The 15,958-nt window shown below is 36.4% G+C and overlaps 1 protein-coding gene across 1 annotated transcript in view; it reads left to right on the plus strand.

The window, feature by feature from the left end:
* The window catches only part of PARG (poly (ADP-ribose) glycohydrolase), a 64,221-nt gene that overhangs the window by 37,497 nt on the left and 10,766 nt on the right, over positions 1-15,958 (plus strand). Inside the window, exons 8-11 of the mRNA XM_010001131.1 lie at positions 5,603-5,682; positions 8,084-8,144; positions 8,786-8,861; positions 11,084-11,231. Of these exons, the coding sequence (XP_009999433.1) occupies positions 5,603-5,682; positions 8,084-8,144; positions 8,786-8,861; positions 11,084-11,231 (365 nt within the window). The remainder of the gene's footprint in view (positions 1-5,602; positions 5,683-8,083; positions 8,145-8,785; positions 8,862-11,083; positions 11,232-15,958) is intronic.

A 15,958-nucleotide genomic window follows, 5' to 3' on the forward strand; every position in this document is an offset into this window, starting at 1 on the left:
GAAAACTTTTGTATATGATTTATTTTCATAAGGGGAGTGTAGATGGTAGTAATGAAACACTTGTTGCAGCTCCATTCTTCATGACAAGTCCTTGACCAGTAAGTGACTACCTTTTTTTTTTCTTTTCCATTCAAGGGATGCTGTGGTGATGTAGTGCTCTGGTGTAAAGGGCTGAGAAATATTTCGGGGGGGGGTGGGGAGCGGGGGAGATGGGGTGATGGACAGACATCCTTCCCAATACATAATCAATTGAGACAGCTTTCTTAGAAAATGCCTCAGGCAAAGGATACAGGTAAATGATATAATTCCAATTATTCCTGTATGGTAATCTAAATTGCTTTCATATGTTTAGAGAGAAGGCAGTTGTTCCCTTATCCTGTGCAATTTTGTTATAAGCACATGTAATTGTATGCACATTCCAATGCTTACATGATGGGATTCTCACTTTCTGTGCACATGAAAGTATACAGATTGCCTAGACACTAGGTACATGAGTATCTATAGGTAGCCCTTAATATGTGTGTGCCTAAAGTTACCTTGGGCACAGTTGAATGAAAATGTCCAATAATATTGTGACTGACCCCTTACTGAAACAGTGTTTTGATCAATGGTGCTTAGCATTGCAAAGCAAAGCTTAAAAAAATACTTCATGACAAATATGACACTGTTTTTGGGAAAGGGAGAGTTTTATTTTTCTTCTTGTGTTTTTGGAACTCCACTTTTTCTTTTCTGGGGGAAAAATACTGCAGGAGAAAGATGCAAAAGGTGCTTCTTGTGAGCTCCCCAGTGCAACTCCTGTAATCTCAAATGAAACGTATTTTGTGCCATTCAACAATGTATTAGTTTTTCTTGTAGGGTTCAAAGTATCAGTATGAAATTGTAGTTGTTTCCACTGAGATTGCTAGCAACTGAGCATGCCCAGCCTTTTAATGAAAATAGCCCTCAAATAGTATGGAGAGTAATAAAAGTTTGGCAATAACATACACAAGCATAGTATTTCCACCCCTACATGTATGTATTGGATAATCCTAGGCTTTAAAATGCAGCAAGATATGAAAAGCAAGGTGCTTGTTTTGTTCTTTTTTCCAAGTGTTTTGTTGTTCTATATGTTAGGCTAAAGCTCTGCTTAGTGATTAGCTCTGTTCTTGAAACTGAAGGTGATGTCCATACAATATTGTTATTTCTGCCTTAGTTTTCCATCCTTCTCCCTGCTCAGTCCCTTTACTGAGTGAAATTCATCTATCCATGCCTCTTCGTTTAAAATCCTTCCGCTTTTTTTGGTAGGAGAAAAAGGAGGTTTTAGTAAAATGTCTTGTGCTTGCTTAGATGCTACTTTATCTTCAGTGAGATCAGACCAAAATAGAAGAAACAATACAAGTGTGTCTTCAACTATAGTGGTAAAGAAAAAGGCACTTTTTACTGCCTTTTGTAGTTAAGAAAAAGCACACATGGTGAATTGTGGGCAAGTATAAGATTGTGTATCCAGACTTTTGCAAATAACACACATGAAATGCCTTGGATTTATGAATGGGAAGTATTATTTGAAGAATGATCCATACTGTAAACTTTTGCATATTGTTACAGCATGGACAGCTCTGTGAGTCTTAGTTCAGATTTCAATATAAGGATGTTACTATACTCCTTCGAGAGAGACATTCAAAGGAAACCTAGTCTGGGAATGGGAAGATACAGGCTGGGAATGGCAATACTGATAGGAAATTATTTAACTGGAAAGTTAAACCATATTATTGTAATGGCTCCTTCTGCTTGTGAAAATTACTGCAGCCAGTTCTTCAAGTAACACCAAAGGATCAGGTTCGCTCCTTGGAAACTAAATTTTACAAGCAAACTACTGTATTTTAATTATACCTTAATTAGAAACAGTGTATTTCAGAACTATTTGCTCAAGCTGGTTCAACATTTCCCCAGTAAACTAAATGCAACACAAGGTCACTTTTGTGGAGCTCTGAAGTTTCTTATATCGTGTTGGTGTTGCACCATTGGAAATGCCCCCTTGCCTCTTGCCTCAGCACTCAAAGGAGTGCTTAGAAGCAGGTACTTTAGAGCTTTTGGCTCCAGATTTCTAAGGTGGAAATGCTGATTGGAAATAAGACCATTTTGAGTTTCCAGTCAATGAGACTTTTTTCCACCCTGAAATTTTAAGAAAATGCTAATGCAAAACAAATGCATATGTTTATATTATTTTAATTATTACAAAAACTATTGCCTTGTAGCTTTAGTGCGTGCTTACTAACAAGTATTGAGTAATTTTTTATTTTTTTCCCCAATATTAGTTATTGTTTTAAATATTTTATTTCTCATATATGGGATTTAGCATCAGAACAATTTACTTGAGTGTCTGAATATTTGCTAGGAAAAAGTCTTCATTTAGATACAGTGACTTTAACAATCTGCTTTGTGTTTATGATGCTGTTTACACACCTGCTTCCTTATGTTTCTAAGTCTCTGACCTTGATTTCTGAAATAATTAAGTGTATCTCTGTAGAGGTCTTATTTCATTGAAATTGCCACTACCCTGGCTTGGAAGCCGGTGATAAAATTTGCAGCTGTGTTTGGTGATCGGCTGTGCAGGCTTTCTTGCTCCTGTATCTGCTAAATGGAAGTTAGCTGCGTGGCAGTGGGAACATTGTGTACAAAGCAAAACAGCTTACATTTGCAGTTGCCAGTATTATTTCAATTACTTTGAAAGTGGGCTTGCAGGGCTTTGCGTTTGATTCACCGTGCACTTCATTTGAATGAATTCTTTAATTGGAATTAATGGGGTTTGGCCTTGGGTTCCTCTGGCAGGAGATTGATTATGTGGTTTCCACTTACACTTTTGGGTGTTTTTTTTTTTTAGTAGGATCTGTTTCTCAGAGCTTGAAGAGGAATTTTAAGTCAGTATCTTACTAATGTCGCCTCATCTTGTTTTGTTCTTCAAAACAGAGACATTTGCTTCAGAAATAAGAGTACTTATAATTGTGCCTAATTGAGTATTTCAGAAGTAACGTTCAAGGTTAAAATGTTCAAATCTTTGCTATGTTATATCCTCACTTAATGGGACAGTACTGGGTCATTTTATGTTTTTGTAAATAGGGCTTTTACTGTTACATTTGGAAAGATGATTGGTTCATTTGTGCTGCTTTTAAGAAAGTTTAGCTGCCTTTGTGTGTTCATGGGGGGGGTGTTGATTTTTCTCTTGTTTTATCTTCTTACTGAAGAACTGCTTGGTAGAAGTCTTCTGAATCATTGATGTCATTGTGACGTGATTTCTGTGGAGATTTAAAAGAACCTATGAAGCAATCAAACTCAACCAAATTAAGATCAGTAACTTTCAGTAATATGATAGTCTGAGGGCTTAAGGCTAATTTGTAGCAGGTTAAAATCCATGGGGATTTTTCCACTGGTCTGATTGGCCTTTAAAACAAATTCCTACTGTTGTCATGCACTTTTACCTGAAATAGTTGAAGACAAGAATTCCTTGGTCTGCTTATAGGAAAATATGCAAGTAATATGCTAGTGGTTTGTATTTTGCAAAATATATGTAATAATGTATGTTTGCAGATAGCCATCTTCAGTTTGCCTCTAGCTCACTAACAAAGGTAAATGCTAGACACAGAAAATATTAAGTCCAAGCATATTCATTTAAAACATGGTGTCTTCAACCTGCCAAAAATTACTATCCTCTTATGAGTGCATTCTGGTTTGGACAAACATCATTTGGTGAATTCAGTCCTAAAATATGTGTTCAAGACTGGTGTTGCCTGCTTTTGTTTTTAATATATCATTAAAAATATATATTTTTCTGTATTTAGCAGTGAATTTTCAAATACAAAAGTACACTATATTGTATCATAGTGAAGCAAAGCAAATAGTGTGAGGAGGAAAAGGATGGTAAGAGCTCTTGGGCTAACTCTCTAAGAGATCTGATGCATCTAGTTACAGAATATATATAGCTACTAGATCAAAATTCAGATAATTTTTAATACCACCCAGAGTTTTTCAAATTCTTTTGTGCTGCTCTGTGGCTTTTACCCAGCCATATAGGGCTAGAACAGAAATACATAGATCTCTCCTTGTTATTGTGATCTCATATGGTATTTTTGGGAGCATTTACTTGCTGTAAATGAGATTTCTTCAAAGGCAAATTGTCATTAATCTACCTTTGATTGCAGTGAAGAATTCTCTCCTGAGAGTTTGCAACATAAGCAAGATTTCAGTTTGATGTAGAGAGACAAAAAACTGATAAAGGCATGATTGGGCTAATAGGTAAATTAACCAGTTTAAAGAATTCATACCAAATGAGGTGTCCAAATAGAAGATCAGAGACAATTCGTACACGTAGGGAAGACCTGCGCACACCACACGCATCAACTCTTTCTTTTATGGATCCCTTATTACTTGTGCAAGCACAACCCCTTGATACAATTTCTTAATTGGTCATTTAGAAATAGACTGTAAATCTGGAATTTGCTTTCTTAGAGTCCTGATTTATTATTCAAAGAATATTTTTTTTCATATAACCTTTTAATTTTTTTTAAAAGTAGCTTCTGTGACTTATAATAGATTTTTGGATGGAATTGATTGCTTCAGCATGTATACTTCATGAGAATTTTTAAATACTGAAAAAATCTAGTTCACTTCACTACTAAAAGCTAAATTCACCTCACAGCATTCTGGTTTAAAGGCAGGTTGTCATTCCAGTGCATGGGAACAAATGAATCATGTTGTGTCATTTCTTTACTTAGACTATTTATTGGGGGTGAATCTTACATCCTCAGGGTTTTTACTGTGTCAGACATCTTTTAGTGCATGTCCTACTCAAAGGATATTATTTCTGAAGTCATTGCTGTTTTTCCTTCCAGATAAATTCCATTATGTGTTGCCAATAAGAGTGCCTTGTCATTTTGTTGGAAATGAAATTAAGTAATGTGTGTTCAAGTTGCTGGAAGATAGATGATGCAGTAAAAGTATTTCAGCTAACATTAAAAGAATACATTCACTTAATGGCTTAAAATAGGCTGCATCTTTTTAATGCCTAGGTTTTTACAAATGAATGTTAGAATGCCAGTAGTAGCCCAATGGGTGAAGCCATTTCTGTTGGGGGTAGGTTCTTTTTCTTCAGAAATGCTGCTGGTGCAGTACAACTCGTGTAAGCAGTATGATTGTGCTAATTATTCTCTGTAATTCACTGATCTGAAAGTAGGGTAAGGCATTTGGATTTTGAAGTACTCAACATACATGTTTTCAGCCCTTGGTCACTTATTTTAATGCAAGTCAGACTGTTGCAAGTAAAACTAGTAGTTTTCCTGGATTTTCGTATTGAAATTCTATATTTTGGTATTACAAAATCAGTGTGAATGAGAGAGGCAATCACTTGGCATCTTCATCAGAAACTGAGCAAGTGAGTTAATTTGTTACTCCCAAAGTACAGTGTTACAGAGGGGCTGTCTAGAGAACTGTTTTCACAGTAGAGTGTTCAAACGCAAAGCTAATAAAAATACGTACATAATTGTTCATAAATAAGAATTAGCAAGTCGTCTAATTACTCTGCACTGTATTCCTGCAAGCAATGTAATTGCTTTGATTTCTTGTTTTTCAGATTGTTTGAAGGACGGTCACCAAGGAAGCCTGAGAAACTTAAGACTCTTTTCTGCTATTTTAGGAGAGTCACAGAAAAAAGTATATATCCTTTATTCTCTTTATTGACCTACAAAGGAAATACATTAAAAACTTAATCCCATTAAATTTAGAAATGGCTCTGCAGCATTGTGATGGAAGTGCATAACAAAAGCCAGCTTGCTAAGCGTGCTGATGTTCATATTAGTGTCACCTCTCATAGAGGCGATGCATGCAGTTAAATTTTTGCAGAGAGATTATTCTGTTTCCTTTTTTCTGAGATATATGTGTAAGGGGATTTTGAAAATAGGTAAGATGTATTTTCACCCCCCTTCATATATATAAATACACAGATATATAAGATGTGTGTATATACATTACACATATGTATGTTTGTAATCTATGCACCTACTTGCTGCACTGCATCAAAGTGAGAGTGTGGAGGGCACTTGGCACCACGTGTAGTCATTAAAATCATAGGCTTAAAGATCATAGAATCAAGCTTCATATTTCCTGCACTTCTGAGGGATTTTTTTCATACTTGTATTGATACTTCAGGTTTTTCCCTCATATTCCCTCAAAGCAAAGCTATTGTGAAGTTTGCCCCATTCAAATAAAATGGAGATATGAGATATCTCCCAAATCTCCTAGAAGCGAGTGTGGTAATTTCATTAGTGTGCATAGTCATATCTTCTCTCACCATGAATTTGAACGTCTGCATAAGCTTTCAAAAACAGATTTATTTTTGTGAGAAGTGGTTCAGAGCTTATGTGTTCTATTCCAGGGTGGAAAGATGTTTTACTGCAGGAGCACACATCACATCTGTAACAATATCCTTAAAGTATTTCTTTAAAAGAGCTTTTTTATTTACCTGACAGTATTTCAGCTTCATATTCTGTCAGGGGTTTGTTTTAAAAGAATGACAGCTTTAAACTATTAAATATAAAAATCCCTTTATGTGTTTCAATCTATTCAGTTCGTCATTTCGTTTCACCACAAATTAAATGCAGCTACATCCTGTTTCAGCTCTAAAATTTCAGCAATGTCAATAGAACAAAATCTCTGAGGTAAAAAATAAATTGTGATCTATATGAGGGACCGAGAAGAGATTCCGTGTACTAGCTTTTTTTAACCTTGAGTGATTATATTTTCATGCAAACCAAATCCTAACTTTATGCAGCTCTGCCTGACTTCCTGTGCATATAAAATCTGTTGGGAACATGTTTTATGGAACTACTGTATTAGATTATAACTTTAAGTAATACTTAAGGAGATTGAATGCTTTTTTCTTGAACTAAAAATTCCAATCGTGTCTCTGAAAGACCCCATTTCTTGTTCTTTTTTTGTCCAAGGAATTGCTGAGACTGAAGTAACTTAGCTTTATAAATAAAAGCTGTAATAATTTTGCAAGTCTTTTTATTACTGATGATAATTAATTTCCTTGTAAGAAAACACAGTGGAGACTATATCAGCTGAAGAATTTGTGCTCAGAAGACAAATGCTCAATTTGTAAAACATTGCCACTAATATCAAAGTTCCCTTGTAGAAAAGCACTTGATTACTGAAAGCTGTGCACCTTTTTTTTTCTCTTCAGGGCACACAACCCTTTTTTTCCCCTAAACCCCTATAATTTTGATGAAAAGCATAGGTTTATTTAAAGCTTTTGAAAAGGTGTGTTTGTGCTTTACGTACTGTGTTGAATGTTTTTCATAAGCTAGCACAGAAGACTTACTGGAGCAAAGAAGCTGTTCTCAAATTAAGTTTTTATTAGGATGGTATCACCTAAGGAAGGGTTGATATTTTCTTTCTATTACAAAACTGGACTTTTTTGAGTAAAATAAGAAGAGAGGATGATGATGCATCGTTCCTGCAATGAGCAATGTCTCCTCTTTTACTCTTGAGGGCAGGAGTCTTCTCAGTTGAAACACAGTTTATTTCACTATCATCTTGGCAGGGCTGAAAACAGCTTGATTTAGAATCCACTAACACTGCACCTTTATTGATGCAGTAGGACTTCCTTGAAAATATGATCTGCTGCTTAATTCATCCACAGGTTGAGTTCTTGGTGCATTGCTTGTTGATACTGAACAGTTGTCACCTCTAGAGGTTCACAATTTCTTTTTTCCAAGTCATGGCACATTTTAATTTACTGCAATGACAAATTGTTCATAGTTGTGTTCACAATCACTTTTGAAAATAGTTTTTCCTAGATCTGGAGAAAGAAAAATACTCAAACTCCAAAAGGAGAAGAGAAGTGAATATTTTTGTTTTAATTTTAATTCTTTTCAATTTGAGCATGGGCTGTCAGGGGAATATTCAAAGCTGCTCTTGAGGGAAGTTAAGCTCTTGTGCTTCTGCCAAGAATGATGTTTGTTGTAATTTTAAAACCTTACCACTTAAAATAATCCAAGGTCTAAAGCACCAGCAGTTAATACATTTTCCTCTGGGGTTGCTTTGCCCGTAGAACCTACAGGATTGGTAACGTTTACGAGGCAGTGTCTCCAGGAGTTTCCAGACTGGGAAAGGTAAGTCAAACATCCTGTTAATGTAAGAAATTTATTGAATCAAGGATAACTGAATCCCATTTATATTAAATTGATTCAGGCCTGGAAATGCTATGCAAAACAATGTTTCATGTGGATTATTGAGAGAACTACAGAGGGAAGAGGATGAACTGTCACAAGCATTTTGAATGCCCTGGATTTTCCAGTATGTTTGTTTGCCTGTGTAGCCAACAAGTCTTAAGTGAATTTTTAGAACAATAGCACTTCTTTGGTGCTGTTGCATGAGTGGGGAAAAAAGGGAGAGATGAAATGACATGAAATATAATGAAGCATGGGTGATAACCAGCATGAAAGCACAAGTGTTGCAGCTTGCTTGCTGATAAGCAAGTTAATGTGCGACAAACGTGTGTGAAAAATGTAGAACTGCAATTTAAAATTTGAGGGTTTATGGTGGAGAAACTGAACAATTGACTATGTTAAACCTTTACAAATTGATTCTGAAATGAAGATGCATTTTCTTTAATCCATCAGGGTTTATTTATACCACCTTACGTTTAAGGTGGGAGAGAACTCTGGGCTTCAGTGGGTTTGCTTTTAAAAGGGATGTCTGTGTGGAGGTTGGGTAATCACCCTTTCTGTACAATATTTTTCCTCAATGATAGATCTCAGAAAAAATTGTCTAGACTGCATGTCACCTATGAAGGCACTATCGAAAGCAATGGACAAGGTATGCTACAGGTAAGCACATATAACAGCATATGTGGCTTTATTTAATGGTTTTGTCATGCCTTCATGATCTGCCAGATTAGCTAAGTTATTTGTTTATCCTCAATTTACTTATATGACAAGATGTTATGCAGTGTAAAAGGAACATCAATATTAATTCCATGGGCAGTCTTAGTACTGTCAATATTCCCCAGCTCACCTAGGTTTGCACATGTACCTGGTACAGAAAGAGCTGACAGAAAACAACAAGCCCTGCACAGCTTCAGGTCTTTTGGATCAAAGTTTGACAAGATAAAAGTTTCCGGCTGTGATCTTGATGAGTTGTCAAGGGTTTCAGTTTATTTTAAAAAAACTATTCTTGTGCCCCAGGCAGTGACCAGGTCAGTAGTTCAAGAGACTTTGTTGCTGCTGCCAGCACCACTGTTTCAGTCTGAGGACCAGTCAGCAAAAGAAATTCATAAGGAAGATGTCCTGTCCATATCTTTAGCAAGGAACATATTCAAGTTTTCAAATTAGTTGTTTGGGCTTTGCTTTTTTTTTTTGCTTTTTTTTTTTTTTTAAGTCTGCATTCTACAGTTCATTTACCAAACAAAAATTACAGCTTCTTTACCCAGGAGCAAGTGCTGCAGAGGAAGGGAGAATAGGACTTCTTTGCTGCAATGCATTTTGCTCAGACTTTAAAATGTCTCATGACTTTACAAAACTTGAGCACTCAAATGCGTATTAAATTTAAGAACTCAGCAATTGCTCAATAATAACCATTTTTCTGCTATATCTCTAACTATAGTAGAACCTCAGAGGTGAGAGAAGGTTGAATTATGCCTTTTCATGTAGTGATTCTGTTGTCCTCTGTAAAAGTGAGTATTGCTGGGATGTGATGGTTTTCCTCCTGGCTATTTGAAGTCTCATCAAACAAAATACCTCTGCTCAGACAGAATGTTCACTCCAGAGGGAGCAGGTTGACCAAGATAGTGCAGGAGTCCACAGTGACCCATGCCTTGACAGGGTTTCTGACTGAGACGAGCAGAGCAGGGATGGTGACGATAATAATTTCTGCGATGGGCTGGTGGTCATCAAAACAAAAAACAAGCAAGGTGATGAGTCAGGTCACCAAGGTCAATCCTAAATGTCTGCTCAGCAAGTGGGCACCAGCAGAGGATAGGGTTGGGCATGGACCCGTGCACGATGTGCCTCAGGAGAGGTCCAGGACAAGGGTGTGTGTACAGGGCCGCGTCTGGTGGCTCAAGGTGAGGCTTCTCAGTGCAGTTAAGGTGCTTGACCCACTGAACATTTGGGTAGTTCTCATGTTATTTTTTGCAAACCCAGCAGATTTTAAATAACTGAAGTGTATTGGTATTTCCAGGATAGGCTTCAGGAACACTTGGTAATGGAGAGTCTTTAGACTTGACTCCCTGAAAATCAGTTTGTAGCCTACGCAGTTGCTCATGTCACTCCAGCAAATCTTGTTCCACTCCTATAAGTGTGCTCTCATCAGCTATCTAAAAGAAAATCAGTAAGAAGCTAACAGCATTTGAAAGATTAAGAGACTTTGTAAAATTATAAAAATAAGTGGGCAGGTAATTTGCATAAATTATAATAATGTTATTGAATAAACAAAATCCTTTTTAATCTGTTGCCTATATAAAAATGTCATTTGCAAAATATTCATTATTGCAGCAGAGAGTCCAGAGCTTGTTTCAAGCAGAGACCTTTAATGATCAAAATGACTTGGCCTTGTTCAAGTGCATTTCAGGGAGAACTCGTAAGAGATTCTTTTTGGTACAGGGCAACTAGTACGTGGTCAGTGCTAATCCACAAATGCTTCAGTGTAGACACCTGGCACAGAATGCCTATTAAAGGATAACGTAATCATTCTTCAATGTCCATAAAATGCAAAAAAAACCCCAATCATTTACTTTTTTCACATATACTGAAATGTCTTTTAAGTATGTGCTCTTCAGAGAAAACCCACAAAACTTATTTTCAGAGTGTTTGAGTTCAAAACTTTATTTTGCTGTGTAATATCTCTTGTCTTAAGTTTTCTGAGAAGTAGAAAGGAAAAAAAGAAAAAGGCATGCTGTTAATTACACTCTGTCCTGCTCCTTGTATATTTCAGTGAGAGCAGCAGATTTTAACAGAATTATTGAAATTTTTACAGGACTTTATTTACCTTGGTAAATGAAAGGATCTTATGTTGTTTGTTTATCTTACAATCCTAAACATATTTTTGTTAGGTTGACTTTGCAAACCGTTTTGTTGGAGGTGGTGTGACTGGGGCAGGACTAGTACAAGAAGAAATCAGATTTTTAATCAACCCAGAACTGATTGTATCAAGGCTCATCACTGAAGTCCTGGATCACAATGAATGTCTTATCATCACAGGTTAGTCTTTGCAGAAAGCGTTTCACATTTTATTCTGCTTTTTTATATAGAGCATATATTTCAAGTTGATGTTCAGTATGTTTGAATGCTGTATGGATGAAAAAAAGAAAAAAAAGTCAATGCTTATTTGACAAAGAGCTTCCTTTGCCCCACCTCTTAAGACCATAGGGTTGCTATTCCAATAGATGTTTTGTGAAGGAAACAAACAAACAAAAAATGACAGCAGGCAGGCAGAATGTTTTTTATCTTATATAAATGTGTTTGAGGACTCAGTGTCTTTAGGCCTAGCTAAGAATATAGGTAAAAGCCACAATTGCCAGCTATTAGCTGGTCCCAGCTATTAGCAGGTAATGCTTATGTCGTGTTAAAGCAGGTGGTGTTTTTTAATTCCTGTCTGCAATTTGTAACATTTGATGTGATCAGTGGGATTGAAAACTCTGAGAAGAGGAACTGCCTTCTGGTTGCAAAAAAGGGGAGGCAGTGGAAGAGCAGAAAATAAGCACCCATAAAAAAGGATAGAAAGTCAGGAAATGTCTCTTAAGGGTTTTAATCTTGTAAGTTACCGATTTGTGTTTGTGTTACTTGTAAGTTAGTTTTGGGTTCTTAATTACAAGATTAAAAGCTTTTCCAGTGTGTTTTGAGGGGCTGTGTGACAGCACTCTGTCCAGTGCTTTGTTGAAAGTGTTTGTTTCCATCTCTGTCATAGAACTTGGAATATTTTATTACACATTGGTGTTTTGATGCTGTTTTGATCCAAATATCGCTGTTAAAAGCTGGAGGGGCCCGGGTCATGCTGTGTCTCTTAGTTATATACAGGAACACCGTGAGCATCTTTCGTGACTGAAAAATAAAATGATGCTATCATATTTTTATTTACTCTAAAAACCAGCTTTACAGAAAAGAAATTATTGGAGAGATCAGATCCCCTGGGCAAATATTGTAATAGATTATGTATATCTTATGTTTTTCAGTCTGCTGCAGTAAAATGGTTGGTTTTAGTTACTTGAGCTTCCCCAACAGTCAGGAACTTGTGTTAGAGCACGTTTCTTGGAAAAATCATTCCAAAACACTGCTTTCTCTCACATGTATGCACAGTAGAAATTTGAGCTTAGATTTTGCAAATCCTTCTCTGTCCTGAGCTATTGATTGTACTGGGCAGAACATCTTTTATTTTCCATCTTACACTTGGTAATCTTTTTAAGACAGTCTTTTATTTTGTTTTTCCACCCTGCCAAAATGAATGCCTTTTCTGCAAAAACTTTTTGATAAATGGGCTTTAGTGATTACCTTTTAAAAAAATGAGTCAGAAAATTCTTGGCAATTGCTGCTTTCTGTTGTGCATTTTGGATATGACACTAGAACAAGTTCGACATATTGAAGTAGTGTCCTCTGGGTGAGGCTCTTTTGGGGAGGGTAAAAACAGAGCATAGCTATCAGTCTGTAATAACTGACTGGGGGAAATCACTGAATGAATGCTTTGAAAGACCTTCCGTCTTTCTGCAAAAAATAGTGTTTGGGCAGGAGCAGATAAAGGTGAGAATGTGCTTTTCACTGTGGCAAAATTATTTTAGTTTTTTGAGTACTTTATAGTGTTTTGCAATTAGTAATTGTGATAGTGTTCTTCCCTAATGGAAATGGTCATTCCTTCATTTTAATTTCATCTCTCTTCCACCTTGGTTCTTAGCCAAGTTTCCTCTGCCTATCACACTCCTCTTCATAAATTACGTTCTTTGTGATTCATCTTAACTCAGGGGCCTAATGGGTATAACTGTGGAGCTTAAATTTGCAGAAGAGTCTGAGAAATTGAAGAGAAATTAAATTTGTTGTGATTGCACAGTATCTGGTTAAGATCACTGCTGTAATGAATATGGAACTGGCCATGCAGTCAAGTTCTTCAGCAGAGACATCGGCCTGCAGAAATGTCAACAGCAATGCTGAAGATTCCCACAGCTGTGTTTCTGGTAGAGCTGTGAATGTGTTGGTGTTTTTCATTCTGGGTTTTTTCTCTTTTTTTTTTTTTCTTCTCTCTTTTGGAGTTCACATGAACTTGGGCAGTATGTGAAGCTGTGTTCTGTGTTTGCTTTAAATCTACAGATTAAAACCACAGCCAGTCCTGACTGCATCTTAACGATGCATTTTCAGAGACTTCTAAGCACATTACCCGTGCAGCAAATGAGATCAGATAATTGATTCAGCTGAAAATTTACTCAGAGGAGAAAAACATTTTTTCGGCTGAACTTAACAGACTGATGGTGCCACTGTCTGGAGAGCCAGAAGACTAATGGTGGTGCGAGATAAGGATCAGAAGAAATAACTGAAAGGAGAGAAGGACCTTTCCCTCACTTTCAGCAGTAAATGTGTGTTTATATTGGTGACTACAAAACTACTCTTATGCTCTGCACATGTACTCCTTTTTATTCACTGCCAGCAGTATGGCCTTCTCAGGGTTAGAATTTCTGGCTCATAAGAAATACTAGAGGGACAGCAAGGTGAGGTTTTTCCCAATCCCTGGGAACTTTATAATGCCATAAGAATAGAAAGAAAAGCTAAACTATGGAGTCTGAGAAAGGTATATTTACTTTTTAGTAATAATTGCAACTCTTTCTAAATGGATGAGGTACTATAAGCACTAACTCTTGGCAGTTTCACTGTCTGATGCCTACAAAGAATGTATTTTTGAATGATACTTGTACATAGTTTATTTTCACTTCAGGTGTAGGTTTTTTGAGTATCTGTAGCTTGTTTTTAAAGCTCTGATTGAACTGTGCTATTATGCTGTATTTGTGGCTTGCCTTTTTCTACCCCCACCCCCTTTTTTATGGGAAAGAAAAAGATTCACCAGAAACATTAGCATAGCCAGTTTATCCCATACTACTGTTCTCCAAGCAAAAGCAGTTTGTATCCCATTAGTTCACAGGCCAAAGTGCTGCCAGTTGAATAGCCATTTTTGTCTGAAAAATTTCCAGAGCTTTGCTTATGATAACCCATTGATTTTCTGTAACTATAGATTTCTCGGACTTGAATTTAGAGTTCATGTGATTTTTTTGAGTTTCTCTGTTACTGATTTATTTTTTTTCATATATCTGTATCTGCTTGTTTGTTTCCTGGTGCTTTCATCATCAGACACTGCACTTCCATAAAAATTAATGAAAACAATGAACCTTCAAAAATTCAGCTTAATACTTTGACTGTAATTTAATCTATGCTATTATAACATCTTGGTAACCTAATAATTTCTTTCCACATGCTAGACACCAAAGGTGTCTCCTTTTCAAAGTTGAAAGTTTGGCTAGGTTTTCCCTTAAGGAGAGCTCTCAAAAAAATCATACTTCCCTTTTTTGTCTTTTCTTAGTATTTGTTCAGATGTTTTTACCAAGCTTATCAGTAGAATTGTATTTTGCTTATGTCAAGAAAAGTCTTACTGAGGGTTGATAGCCTACAGTTCAATTAGAAGGTTGACTTCTGAATATTTAAGCTGCTCACAGTTGTCCTTTGTACAAGGACATGAATGTGTGTGAATATACAAGCATATTCTGTCATCACAATTTTTGGGACTTTGATTTTATACCAGAAAGTGAATTCTTGATGAGGAATCTTTTGCCGTCTCACTCATTTTGCATAACAGGTCTTCAGAGTAGCCTTGAGTGGAATTTGTGTGCCTTCAGCATGGCTAATCATCTAAACAAATCAAAATAAATTAGGAGTGGATAATAGAGCAGATGACTTTAAAAAGTGTGAAGTCTTTTCAGTTAAAAATAATTTGGGTAAATGAGAAAAAAAACAAACCCGTTTTTTAACAATGTGTGTTTCCTATGCTTGAGAGTTCTGAAAGCAAGCATTCAAATTCCTTTGTCTAGTGAGAATAAAAGTGAATAGTTTTTTGTTTCTGGTTGTTCAACCCTTGTTTTCATAGAGAAATTGAAAAACTTTGATATTAAATGTGAATACTGTGTTCTCAGAATATCACCAGTCTGTGCAATAGGTAGGCATTCTTCTTGTCTTACTAATCAGATATTTTGTGCTATCGGCTTACACGTCTTTCTGAAACCTATTTTTTGGTCTATTTGTAAGCATAGGTGGTGTTTGTAACTAGGGGGTTGCTTAGCAGGTCTTCTTACTCTTACTGTTTTTAATTTAGGCTTAACTGTATCTCTTTGAGCTGAAATTTTCCAAACAAGGTAGTCTTTTCTGTCCCTCATTTTTTAAATCCATTTGTTGAGAGTTCAAAACAGGGATAAGTTGTGATTTTGCTGTGGTGTTATTTTAGGAGTATTTATTTGAAGCATTTGTGCATTTCTTGGTTTTTAAGCAAGGTCCTGAAGCTCAGTAAAATGAGGTGAAAGGCAGCCTTTTGGGAAGTTTATGATTGTTACTCTCAGTTAAAATGTTCTTCTTGGTCTTTGGGATAAGCCTTTGAAAAGGAGTTGGCACAGCAGAGTATAGTACCTAAAATTACTGGAGGTCTTGCTGATCTACTTTCTTACAGCCCTTAATGCTTACTGAGATGCCCTGCTGGAATTTTTCATGGAGCAGCCAAGTATGTTCCAGACCATGGTTTGGTGGGTACTCAAGGTTTTATAGAAGTAGCTTCTTGGTACTGACCACCACAGCTAAGAGCAGCATTCCTTCAGCCCATTTGGTGCCATTAGTTGCTGCGGTATCTGAGAATTTGTATCAGGTACCAATAGTGCAGAGATCATGCTGAGCAAATGTGAAATAAAATGGTA

Source organism: Chaetura pelagica, unplaced genomic scaffold, assembly GCF_000747805.2.
Source record: "Chaetura pelagica isolate M959 unplaced genomic scaffold, ChaPel_1.0 scaffold346, whole genome shotgun sequence".
Taxonomy (NCBI): Eukaryota; Metazoa; Chordata; class Aves; order Apodiformes; family Apodidae; genus Chaetura; species Chaetura pelagica.